We start from the raw sequence: 14,175 nt of genomic DNA, 5'->3' as shown, positions 1-14,175 counted from the left end.
GCACATTGACTTTTCGCTCTAGTTGCTTCAAATAATGCCATTTGTGCTCTGTGACTATCCATAAACAAATGCCTGCGAAACACTGTCAAGTCTGTTTGATTAACACAATTTTTAAACAGCTGCTGACAAGGTTATCAGTGTAAAATGTATTTAATGTGCATTTCAATATTTTTGAAACACATGCAATATGTGATATATTATTCTAAAATTCAGGAGGATGTAGCAGTCATCCATTCAGAAATAACCCCTGGGGGCATTTTTGGTTGTCTTTTAGCTGAACGCTCTCCTGTTTGGGTCAGAATTATGAAAGAACGCTTCTAAATTGCATTGATGCATGAAGTCTGGATGAGGGAGATCTAGACTGATCCAGGCTGAATAACCACACAAACAACTCTCATTAAGTTTAACTTGGAGATCAAAGTTTAAATTGTGCTTTTTAATTCCTTGTTCTTTTACAAAAACAAAGATTTGCATGCATTTATATACTTCTATATACTAATTATCTGTAATTTTTTTCTGAAGACTCTCTAGACTAGAGAGTCTCTACTCGGTTCCTGTTCAAAGAAAAACCTGGTAGAGGTTCACTGGTGACCTATGGTAGACCCAAAGATTAGGACTAAAGAAACGTGCCTTTTGGTTAAAATATATAGTTTAAAAGCTGTATAAGGTTTCGTGTTTGTACATCCTGTACATCATTGCGCATTACACAATTCATTTACCATAAAGATGCTAAAAACACATAATGCATTTCATATAGCCAATAAAACAGACTTAGCTTCAAAAACGTATGGGTGGCATATTACATTTTATTGATATTATTACTAAATATTATTACTCTTGCTATAATAATAATTAAAAACAATAAAGAATTATTTCAGAAATGCTCACGCAAAACAATGAATATGATTTTGATGTGTTTTTTTATTTACTGGACATCTTTCACGTTTTAGATCACTCCTTTATAGTCTTATTATTGGTGCTTTTTCTGACGAGGTTTCCTCCAGTTCCTCCGTGTCAAAATCATCCTCCTTGATACTCTCTATAAAGTGTGAATTTCTCATGTTTGTGTTTTTTTTTTTGTGGTGGGCTTTCTTTAATGACTGATCCTCCTCAAGCATAGACCGAGTGCTGTCTGTGATACCATGTGATCGGCTATTGTTGAGAAAAACAGATGCTCCTTTGCCTGAAATGATGTGGAAGAAAGGGAATGTCTGTTCAGTGTCTCCCATGTCTGTGAAACTGACAGAAGATTGAGTTGGGTCATTGAAAGCACTGGACTGGAATTTAGGTGGCTCAGATTTTTTATTTTTACTTAGGATAAAATTCAAGAATCCAGTCACTAGCAGCATCATGCCTGTAAAAAAATTGACAGTTAATTGATTTGAATGTTTGATCATGATATTTTTTAATAAACCTATAAAGGAATAAATCTTATGGTCAGTGGTACAATAATGTTTATTCATGAATGCCAAGCACCTGGTATTACAGCGTGCCATGCAAGCACCGGATGCAGGAAACACATTATGGACATCATTGTGTAATATAGAAATTTCTGGAACCCTCCAACTTTGGCCAGCTTCTTCCAAACGACGAAGAACCGCTTTGTGGGTGAACAACTAAATGCAAAGAAAAATACACATTTTTGCTTACAATCGTTTATCACAGATCAAGAACACTTATAGAATAAAATAGAGTAAAAAATAAATGAAATGAAGAAATTAGACTTTCATGTACACATACATGCACATAAATATTAACTTAATAGATTTTTTTAGTTATACAGTTTGGAATATAGTCAATTTTTTTATAGTTTATAGACAGGCTATATGTCAACATCCAATCCAATAATGTGATAAAACATACGAGAGGCACATTGCCAGGAGAGCATCAATGAAAAAGGCAACTTCACACAGCATTATTAACACTGAAGAAATCCTGTTGGAAATACAGACAGCAGCAGTTAATATATCACATGAGTTTAGAAATATTCACAATTTATTTTAACTGTAGTTAATAGGGATGTAACAATATTATCAATATCGTGTTATCACAATAGCAAATTTGTCACAATATTACCGTGGTCACGTGACTGTATGAAACGAATGGTCTTTTGGGCCTAACATAGAGAATGTTAGAAGAAATAATAGATGTTACCTTTAGCAAGGTCCGTCTGGTGCAATTATTTTTATAAAGGGGATTTTTAGGGCATTTGACCCATCTCATACTGTAACTCATACCTCTAAGCAACAGTTATTATTAGAGGACAAAGAAAAGAGGATGCTTATGGCACATTTCCAAATCATCTTTTGTCATTTTAAACATTGCAATAATTATTGTACCGTGGTGGTATAAAGATCAGATACAGTGTGAATTTGATATAGTTACATCCCTCTAGTTAAAGGAATCCGAATCTAAACAGTTCAATAAGACAGAGACATACTTTTTCATTTATTCCAATAAGTTACTTATTAGTTACCACAAAGCAAATACGTAATCCTGACCTTCAAGACGCTTTATTGCATTCGTATGTTCATGCATATCAACAACCCCTTTATGTTAATTTTTCATGAAAATATCTCCCTGTAGGTCATGCAGAACTTCTCTGGTTTGGCTGTTAGCCCAGACAGATCACAATCTGGGACAAAAGGCCAACTTGCTTCCATCTGTGTGTAATTCCCAGGAAAAGCTACTGTATATTGCCAATGACAGTTAGAAATTCAATGACCATATTTTTATTGGGGGTGACCTGTGATTTGTGTAAGTGAAAATCTTTGAATTAAATTAGCCCTTTTTTAATACTCACAGGAGATAGACGGCCAAGCTCTGGAACTCTCCCTGTCTCAGTGTCTCTATGCCCACTGCACAAAGCACTACACCCCATTATAGAAAACAACACAAACACACAACACTCACATAAACATAGACATGCAGAAATTACAATCAATCAAAGAAACAAATATAAAAAATATGGCGTAAAAAATAAATTCTTGATGGTTAATTATGGCACGTGTATCTAATGGCCACTAGATGTCAGATTTGCCACACAGTATATGTAGACAAAAATTACCCAAGGTCATTTGTTTGTTGTGTTTGATAGAAAAAGAAACATAAGGTACAACAGCATACATATTTATATCATAATAAGGTGTTCAGTGTCTGTGGCAAACTGGAGAAATCTTATTAGATTTGGAAAAACCTATTATTATAGAAAACCAATGAGATTCAACAACAAACGTGTTCACAAAATGTTGCAATGCTCTCTTTAATCAAAATAACTCTAAAAACAAAATAGTATTAAAAGAAGAAGAATATATAGTTTGTCTATTGGATCGCATATTCACATTAGCTTAATTCTTATCATTAAAAAAATCCTTAAATCCAATGTAAAACATATTTACTATCAAATTGTCTAAGCATGTTTTCGCTTTATTCACACCAGCAATTTTCAAACAATACTGAGAGTAACATCAGAAGTTCAGTTCAATTTAAGAAGCACAAAAAGCCTATAAAATAAAAAACCTCACAGAACAAAGTAAAAACTTCTTTAGAATCACACATTCTTACTTGCAAGATTGTAAGGCAACTGAAACAATGACCTACAAGATGACAATAAACACAACCCTACCTGTAGCAGTCGAGATGCCAAAACCTCTGCAGGCACATTCCACAATAACCCACAAAGCCGAACCCTTCATGACCAAAGTGAAAGAACTTTCCCTTTAAAACTTTTATTGAAATTTACGTTTTTCCTAAAAAGGAGAGGAAATCAGAACTTAAAGTGAGAGTAAAAATGGCAACATAGGCTGTGCCACAGTGACCCCATGGTTAGTAATCTTCTTGCTGAGCTGAGGGGAGCCGTAGGCTGCATGAAGATTTTACCGTAGTAATCAGCCTAACATAAAACGTTGACCACCCTCTGCTTGTTCCTGCTACATTCCACCTCCATTCAAGGTGAAGGGATAAAACACAGTAAGCCTAATGAAAAACTTCATAGTTAAAGATTACCCGGTACCAGCAAAGAGCAAGAAAGAGCCATGAGGGAAAGCACTCACAATTACATATACATATACAGTGTATGTATACATGCTTCGTGTGTCCTTCAAGAAGAGGTATTTTACCCTGCATCATTTTATAGCTTCCAAGGGACACCGTCAAGTGAAATTACCTTCAGCCAATCACACAATTAATCAAAGTGTCCTTGGCACGAGGTCAGACGTGTTTTCACGAAGTAAATGTAAAGCATGCAAAGTGTCTCGCCGATAAGACCTGTTCTCAACCAGATGATTAATGGAGGAGAAAGTAGGCCTGTTGCACGTAGCAGTACTTACAGAGCCTGATTCTGACACAAGACAGATGTTAATCATTTTGCAGGAGACACACTGAACAGACACCGTCTCATCCAGTCTTCAGTTACCCGTGTCAAAGGTCAGACTTTTCTTAGTCATAACAGATCGCAAATGATTACAGCCACGGTGCGCACGCCCGACTGCACGACACTGTGAGGATCTGTTAAATTCAATGTGATTGCACGTGACCCCAGGAATGATTAAATGAAGGTGTTCAATCCACAGATGGGGTATTTCTTGATGCATTGTTTTCGAAACAGGAATTTATTTATGCGCATCATTTGTAGGAACATTTGTAGAAAAATTCATGATTTATCGAAGAGGCAATAAAACTTCTTCTAAAAGATCCCTAAAGGATATATATCTAATTCTATGGAAAATATATTTTGAAGGTTCATAAATTACTTATAAAAACTAGAAAAAAAATATTTATGTGATCTGGACATTCAGGAAACAAAAGAGAGCCCTTGACCAGAAGACATGACATCATTTCACAGCGAACTGAGACCCTGGAGGAGACAATTTATATCTACAGCATAATATACATCTTACAGTGCAGAGTAAAACAGGCTGCCTTGGCAAACCTTTGGAGAGTTTTGTTATAATTTACTACTGTGATATGCAAGTCGACTCCTAGTAAAAGGAAAACCGTAAATCCTGTAACACCTGAACAAGACCACTTTTGTTTTCAGCCTGAATCAACTGTTTTCCAGATTAACAGCATATTATTTTAGGTATGTATGTGCATTTCTGTGCTGCGCTTACAGTAATTTTTTTTAAACTTTGTTACTCACTTACTCTAATTGTGTATTGTCCGCTTACAACAAACTGCTTTTCTTGTAGTATTCTTTCAATTATATGTTGTTTAAAAGGATATGTAGATAAGTCTTTTCTCTGCACACTGTAGGCAAATTCTGCATCTTTTTAGCTTTTTTTTATACCTATCGTATCCAAATGGATATGTAGCCAAATGATACAGAAATATTCTTACATGCTGTATATGTATAAATATAAGGCCCTGCAGAACAAAAACAGTATCGTGGAATATAATGTTGTTGTCACTGTAAACCCAAACAGTATAACTAACTTCTAATGGAAAGTACCTTGTATTCAAAATGTGTCAAAAGTTGATCTAACTATTATTTTTGAGTTCATTCAACCTCTATCAGAGATTTACGCTTACAGTTAAAATTCTTTTGAGTTTTTACAACTACGCTAAAGATTAGAGTTTAAGGGACTTTTAAAAAAAGGTTCAACTATACTCATCGCTGAACGTGCACCACTCAGACGCTTTTCCTAAGATACCCAGAGTCCCGGACGATCGTACTCGCAGGGCATGGCAGCTGGATTCGCGTCAGTCTATAAACATGCATTTTTACTTTGAATTTTGATGGTTCCAAAAATATGCAAGTCATGGCCTAATGGTTAGAGACTCAGACTTGTAACCCAATCGTCACCGGTTCGAGCCCAGGGATTGTAGGTGGAGCGAGTCAATACCACGGCTGAGGTGAGACCCTTAAGAAAGGCACGGATCTCCCCGGATGCCGCAGCAATGGCTGTTCACTGCTATGTGTGTTACTTGCTGTGTGTGTGTGTGTGCACATGGATGGGTTAAATGCAGGGCACTAATTCCAAGTATGGAATGCCACACGTCACTTCAATTTCACTTTTTCAGCTGTTTAAAATAATGTTGCACACTAATTAAAGTTGTCAGTACTCAAAACTTTGAGTTGCATTAAACTAAGATGAACCAAACACTAAATATATATTTTGATATTTACAGTTACTGAAAATAACTAGCTACATGCTCAAGGATGATATTTAAGTTTGCAAACCTAAAAAAATAGAGGCAATCAGTTGCCTCAAATTTTTTGAGTTAGTACAACTTATCCTGGTTTACAGTGTACATTTTAATAGAATTAATAAAGGAAATGGGTCAATGCACAGGAACTCTAACTTTGAAGGGATAGTTCACCCGAAGATAAAAATGTTGTCATCATTTACTTACCTTCAAGTTGTTCTAAATCTGTACGAATGTCTTTGTTCTGATGAACACAGAGAGAGATGATTTGGATGAACTATTGTAACAAAACAATTCTTGGACCCCATTGACTATCCAAGTAAAAATGAACAAAAAAAACCAACAAAAAAAGTAATTTTCACTACTACGGTAGTCAATGGTGGCACTGTTTAGTCAAAAGGCTTCGTCTAAATATCTTTCTCTGTGTTCATTAGAACTAAGAAATATATACAGATTTGGATCAAACGATGACAGCGGTTTTATTTTTTGGTGAACTATCCCTTTAAAAATAATAAATCCATTAAAAAACATATATATTTAGTTTCTTGATGTCACCAATTTGGTTTCTGCTTGACCAAACAATGCAAAAAAAGCGACAACAGATAAAAATCAGTGAGTTGTTTTGACAGTGTACTGAGATCATTCAACCAGAAACCAAAATCCTAAACATTCAGATTTCTGGATGTCTGGCTTGCATTTGCATCTATAACGTGTTCTGTTCTATCTTCAAGAACACATAATAATTGTTTTAGTCACAGCTGAACGACATCAAACAGCGATGCCTAATGTAAAGGCTGAACGCAATGACAAAAGACAGTGATCTTGCATGATATAGGATATTTTTAGTCCAAATACAGAGAGTTTACATTGAGACACTGCTAAGTCAAAGGGACGACTAATTCATGCTCTTAAAACATTCACCTTCATCACTTTTATGGGACTTGTAATGATTTGTCTTATTTGTCCCAGCCTTATCCAATCACGTGTGAGTGTAAATAAGATCCTGTAGGCAGTGATATATGAAATTTGATGGCATTTTTAGACGCCTGATGTATTGCCTTGCCTCAACAAGAAAACATCTTTTCTTTAGTGAAGAACAAACATCACATGTGACCTAGAGCCATTTATTTTGCTGGCACACAGATGACAGACTTTTCCAAAGAAGGAAAAATTGAGGGAAACTTAAAACTCAACCGCAATTGCATTGAGTTATATGATGTCATAGTATGGAACATATTATTTCATAACAAAGCTAGTTGTGTTAATTGTTTGTAAGACACCGCTGCAGGACCCCCACAATTCACTGCTGAAATAATAAGAGGTCATCACAACCTGGACACGGTTTCTATCCTAATTTGTTGAATGCAAGTTCTATCAATAAGTGGTAATTCACACTGTCGACAACACTCTGGTTTCAAGCACAAAACATGTTGTTTAATATACATTTCTGGTCTCTCCATTTCCCATCGTATAATGAGATCTCTGGCGTGGATCTGCTATTCATCACGATCTGCTGGGGTACATTTAATCTTGATTACAATGGCAATTTTATCTTGCTCCATAAACATCTCACGAGAGAATTCTTGGTCGGCATCGCTATATTCTGCATGTGTCAAGACCTTCAGCACAAGTCATTTCTGAGAAGGTTATGTTACTTTAAATAAATAATCTCAAGATGACTGATCACCAACATACTGTTGCCTTTTTACTAAAAAGCTTTGTATTTGGCCAAGGAAAAATAATGTTGCAGACTGACCTTACACAGATAATATAGACATTATGAATAAGATACTCAAAAGTAAGAATTTCTACAACTACACACATATATATATAATGTAAAGAGCTGCAAATCTGTAATTTTGGAAGTGTAAAGAGTGAAGAAATGCCTGATCTTTGATTCACCTTCAAAATGAAAATGCTGTCATTATTGACACACTCTTTTGTCATTTCCAGCCTTTATGTCTTTATTTCTTCTGCAGAACACAAAAGAAGATATTTTGAAAAATGTTTGTAACAGAATTTTCATTTTGAAGGTGAACTATTCCTTTATTGCTTTGGGAAAGTGATTCGTAAGGTATTTTTAGAATACATTAATCACATCATGTGTTGACAACGTTAAATCCATTGCTGCCTCTATGTGGCAATGGGGGATATTGCACTTTAAAAAGGAGACAATGGGGTCTAAATGTCTTTAAAGGGATAGACAAATATAGCATTTCTGTCATTTAAAACCTTTGCTGGTCTCTTCTGTGCAACACAAAAGAACATATTTTGAGAAATGTGGTTTTGTGTCCATTCAATTAAAGTCAATGGGGGCCAATGTTGTTTGGTTACCAAAGTTCTTCAAAATATCTTATTTTGTGGTCTGCATAAGGAAGAAAGTCATTCAGGTTTAGAATGACATGAGGATGAGTAGATAATGAAATAATTATAAATAGGTTTTTAGATCAGCCTATACGTTAAAGGGCAAAGTATTTTCAAGAAAATAAATCAACATGAAATAAAATTCAGAATTAGATGTATTTGGTCATGCCAATCTTGCCAAATGTTTAAATGCTAGTCGTTCAATGTGGTTTCAGACTTTAGGACCACCCTGTAAAGGTCATAACAGCTTTAAACTTGATAAAATAGATTCCATTGGTTCACCATAAATTTGAACATCCTAAGAAAGGCCACACTGAGAGGATGCAGAAATAGGATTAACTGACCTTTGCCTTCAGATGGGGGATGATAAATTAGGTCAAAGGGGTGGCGGCATTGGTCGATGACAGACTCTCTGGAGTAAAGCATCAGCGAAGTTCGCTGCGTAGCTTCATGCTGGAGGCAGCTGCAATGACTCCCCAAAAAGCAAAATCTCTGGTCCTCTTCAAAACACAATTACATTATAATGAGATGGAAGAGATCAGAACTGATCCTGGACTCAAGAATCGATCCCCTCTGCCATTTCCAACCAACAGGATCATTGAGTAAATTACCCATGAGTGCCTGCGGGTACAGAAGGATTCAGATGGCTCACGGACAGCTTATCAGATGAGTCCATTCATACTGGGAAAGAGAATTCATTCCTGTTAAGCATTAGTTGAGAGCAGCGTAATCTAATTACAAGAAATTGAAGTCACAGTTCATACGCTATTATGTAAATCTGGAACAAAATAAAAAGACAAAAAGAAGAAATAAATAACAATACATGCACGCAAAACTTAAAAAACATATGTTGTGTGAAACAAATGAAACGTCAGAACATGAATATCTGGAGTTGAATAATATAACATAGTATATTGAACAAAAACGTAGTGTCTTAACTTCTTTAACTAACCTGTCTGACAGTCAGACTGCAGGTTCCTGCACACAAGTTTTGGATGTGCTTAAATCTCTGTCATTTGCTCTCTGAGTGATCATCAGCTTTAGTGAATTACTGGCCCGAGCCTCTCTCATTATTTCTGATTGCTCTTCTCTTTGTTCCACCGAGCAAAGCGCGCTAGAAGTCCACAAGTGAAGATAAGGCCTGACAGCCGTGGTGTTTCCATGGGGCCCTCGCTGCACTTCTGCTAGATTAGAAAAAGCCACAAGTGCATGACTGCAGTACCGCAGCGGTGATGAGTGTGTCCTTGTAAAGAACAAACAGGCTAATACCCTGCAGCTGGGATCTCTCAAATCACCATATAAAACAAGAGTTCAAACGGAACATGTCAAACGTACTGAATGGATGTCTGTTAAGGCTCAAACTGTCATATGTACACATTCAGAATTTCAGGATTTCAAAAAGCATTTCCCATGCAGGAAAGTTCCAGACATAAATCCACAGGAGAGCCATATCAGCACTAAGAAGTTTTAAAGGAAGGCAAAGTATTTTCAACACAATTCCAAACAAAACAGTGCAATTTTGAAAGAATAAACGTCTCTTCACAGATTTCACCCCTAAACTCTCCTTTAATGAAGATAAAGGGTTGTCTCATCTTCAATGTTCCTGTAAAGTTGAATTTAGGGACACCAGCAGCATTTTTTTTCTATAATTTGACATCTGAAGCTAAATAGGTAAAGCGATTCATGTCTGTAATAATATCCTTTTGATTTTGCTGTACTTTGCTTTGATGTGAAGAAGGAAATCATTAAGGCTCTTGTGCAAGTTGCCAAGCTCATCATGTCAGTCAGGGCTCTGCTCGAAAATAAAGACATCTGCTCTTCTGACAAACGGAATATACATAATGACTTCAAATCAAAGCAAGCACAAAAAATAGTCATTGAACTGATGGCCAAAGAACACATAGAGTTCTTAACAAAAGTAAATCCATATTGCATTTTAAAAATACACAGTATGTGAAGACTATTTGCAAAAACAGATTTCACATTTAATTGTGTTATTATTTTTATGTCGTTTCATTGTGTTTGTTAACAATATTTTATTTTAAGTTACTATTATTTAATCAAATTTTATTAATCGAAATGCACAATAAAAAACATAATTTGTGCAAATGAACCCTTTATACATAAAATCAGTATATTGTGCATACTAAGCTAATGTGTATGGGACGTCATCCCAAATCTGAAAACTGTCTAAAACGCTCCATGATGACCTTATTTAAAGGTTTTTCAGAGATTTGATATTTTTCCTCACATTTCAAATTGTGCACGTTTTAAAGGAGCAGCATCAATCTTTCGAAGGAAGTGGAGGGGAGATTCTAGCTGTGAGTTGAACAAATAGGTTGTAGAACGGCCCATAGATCTTCTCTCTCGCAGCGGTCGTTTTTCAGTTTTTCTTGAAAAGCATTTTGCACACTGCTATATTTCACTGACGTGAAACACATTACCCTTCAAAATTAAGAGTAAATAATACACTATCCATATCATAAAATACATTTGTTAGAGAGAGGCAATGGTTTCACAATTTAATTGAGATAAAGCAGTGAATTGCTGCACGATGGAGGGGATGTCATACAGAATAATGCATTTCATAATTCAGATGCAAACCCTAAGAATTGTTTGTAGGTGTTTGAGAAAAGAAGAAACATTAACCTGAAAGAGAAGAACTATTAAAAAGTCTATTATATTGGTTGAGCAATGATTGCTAGTGTTTCATGAAACCAACATACTGTAGTAAATCATTCCTCGCATAAAGTACTCTGAATTTCTGACTAAATATGAATATACAAAGGACTATTATCTTTCAATATCTCACATTATTAACAGTGTTGTTCTAACCTGTGTCTCTATGTGATCCAAGAGCCATATTGGCAAAATGTAGTACAGAGCTATTATGAAACATTACGAGTGTTTGGAGTGTGGGCACTGAATCTCATCAGACTGAAGCACTTTAATGAGTGTATTTTAAAGACGTGTTGTATGTTTTTTCTCTGTTACACCTCGTTTTGCAGCAGTCACATTACAGATAGTGGTGATGAATGGCTCAATTAGCTCTGGGCGGACTTCTGGAGTCTTGGGTTAAGAGAGAGTCACGGAAAAGTGAAAAGCCCGTAATGAGCCAGGCTTCTGTCATTGGACTGATTCGTCTGTGAGATTAATGAGTGTTAATGAACAGCCTTTATTGTGAAAGTGTGTAACACGGCCTAACAGTTGAATTGGCGTCAACTACATCTATCAGACAAAGGAACCGTTCCCATAAACAAACACAATGATTTATGCTGAATTTATTATCCACAAATTAAACACACGTTGTTTTAATTGAACCTGTACATGTCAAACATTAATAAGAGCATTATGTCATTATCATTTTGTAGGGAAGATAATTCTGAGTTGTTTCTTAAAAAGTTACACTGCCCCCTTTTGGACACTTTAAGAATGGATATCATCTCTTGGGAATAGAATCGCACATCATTATTTGCACTGCAATACTACATAAGCGCAAACCTGATTAAGACCCATGTGTATAACACTTCTTGATCCATAATTTCACCTTTCGGGCTGCCAAATACCCATCATGAAAATTGCAACTGCATAATTTGCAATCATGTAACAGCCTGTTGCACCAGTATTACAGTTTTATGTCCCAAAACGCTCATCACTCTGTTCATTTCAAGAAAAACCCCATGTGACCTCGTAGTGTTATGCCAATAAAGCCAGAAAGCAAGAACCTACTCCGTCTCTTGTTTGATTGGCTCTATAGGTTGTGAATTTTATGGATCATGTATGTGCCACACTGGAGCCGGCCAAAGTAAGCAGGAACTGGCAGCCTCCAGCACAGTCGCTCTGCCAGTGTGACCATCTTTAGAGATGAATAGAGCTCAGGGCGTTCAGTCACGGCTCAGTGGTGGGCTAGAATTCAAATTGTTTGTGGCAATTAATCTGGATTTGAAAGCAGTCTGTCCAATTTACACCGATTTACCTAAACTAATGTTTGAAGAGCTTTGCTTCCTGTAACCTTAGTGCAACTGTGTTTAGAGATGTTTTAATGGCTATTACACAGGCGGCAATAAGCTCCTAAAAGGTGCTTTGGGCAAGAACAATAAACAATGTTGGAAACACTAAACATGCAAATTAATAAAATAAACAAACAAAACAAACTAAAATAAATGAATAAAAAAACTGATTATTAGGCTTGTGTAAGACTTTGGCATCATGCCACAGTTGCCAGGAAATTTCACAAACACTCAGTCCAACTCAATCCAGCTGCTGTCAGTTAATCCACTGCACTGGATCAAACTCTTAAGAATTCAGAAACTTGCATGTGGAATGAGGCTTTGTCTGGCATCTTCATGAAACTAAAAAAAAAAACAACCGTAAGTCCACAGGGTGAGTGTACAAACACTGTATAAAGCATTTCATTTCTTAAACGTTACACTAAACTCAAGTCAGTGCCTCAGTGACACTACAGAGAGAGTTGAGCAGATGAGTATGAAGACCGATCAATCCAGATATCAACTCGGTGTTGATTACGCAAACTTTTATGTCAAAATAATGAAAAACATCAGGCTTGTTAAAGGTGTTTGGAAACAAAGCTTTTTTCATTGAAAATTGTTGTATGGACTTCATTTTAAGTCCACTGCATATCCTTAAAGCGATAGTTTACCTTAAAATGGAAAATGTTCAATAATTTACCCTCATACCATGTCATAGCATCACAATTGGCATCCAAACCAAATCAGGCTCATTGACTTCCACAGAATGAACACAACAACGAAAAATCCATCCTTGGAGCTCAAGAAAGAATCATATACAGGTTTTGAACAACATGACGTGAACAAAGATGACAGAATTTTTATTTGGGATGAACTATCCCTTTCGAGCAGAGAGAGTTAAGAACGAAATGGTACAAAGGTGAAGAGCAAAGAAAAGAGAGTAGGCCTTTGAGTTCCAAACTGTCAAAACATTTAAAGTTTGGATGCAACCCAAGACTCCCTTTACTCTGAAGAGTTCTGTTGCCTTCATACTGTTGATCTCCTCCGACCGTAACTCTCTACAGCAAGGTCATTCAATAAAATGTGATGTCTAAAGTGAGTTTTCCCTGGATAGTTTTGCACCAAATGTGGGATTGTTTTAGCTTTTATTCTCTAAATTAGCATTTACTCAAAATACTCAAAATACTATAAAAGTTTTAACAGTGATACAGGTGTTATCATACATGTTGTGGTTCAGTCAAAAGGTGAACAGAAGATGTCACTTTATAATCTATTAACTGCATCTATAACAACAACTATTACTAAACAACCTTAACGTAAATCCAACATTTATCAACAAAGAAAAACTCTAACTGTAAACAGGTGTGTTCTGGTAAATAAACCGTAAATGGTGAAAGTCTGTATGTTAATATATTATATGCATGTTATTCATTATAGTCATCCAAAGGTTTGGTTTTCTCATAGCAGATTGATCTGAATATGATTTTTATGACACTTTCTTTTCTATTTCATCAAATATAACTGTCTGTTTATTCACAAACATGTGCACTTTTTAAATGCTTGTTTTTAATGAAAGTCGCAAAGGACTACAACCTTACGATCCTAATCAGTCATAAGATAAAAACAGGATACTGAATATGAATGTCTTGTCATCAGCAGTGAGTGATATCCTCTG

General features: G+C 35.8%; 1 protein-coding gene across 1 annotated transcript; it reads right to left on the bottom strand.

Moving 5' to 3' along the window:
• Window positions 1-786: 786 nt before the first annotated feature.
• On the bottom strand, window positions 787-4,430 carry tmem72 (transmembrane protein 72). The gene is made up of 5 exons (XM_056760833.1): window positions 3,626-4,430; window positions 2,804-2,870; window positions 1,864-1,935; window positions 1,477-1,616; window positions 787-1,354 (listed from the first exon to the last, which is right to left on the bottom strand). The coding sequence occupies exons 1-5, from the start codon at window positions 3,693-3,695 to the stop codon at window positions 960-962; spliced, it is 744 nt and encodes a 247-aa protein (XP_056616811.1). The 5' UTR covers window positions 3,696-4,430; the 3' UTR covers window positions 787-959.
• Between the last annotated feature and the right edge of the window lie 9,745 nt (window positions 4,431-14,175).

The sequence above is a fragment of the Triplophysa dalaica genome, chromosome 11 (assembly GCF_015846415.1).
Source record: "Triplophysa dalaica isolate WHDGS20190420 chromosome 11, ASM1584641v1, whole genome shotgun sequence".
Taxonomy (NCBI): domain Eukaryota; kingdom Metazoa; phylum Chordata; class Actinopteri; order Cypriniformes; family Nemacheilidae; genus Triplophysa; species Triplophysa dalaica.
Note: the sequence above shows the minus strand (reverse complement) of the source record. Positions and strands in the feature narration are given on the sequence as shown.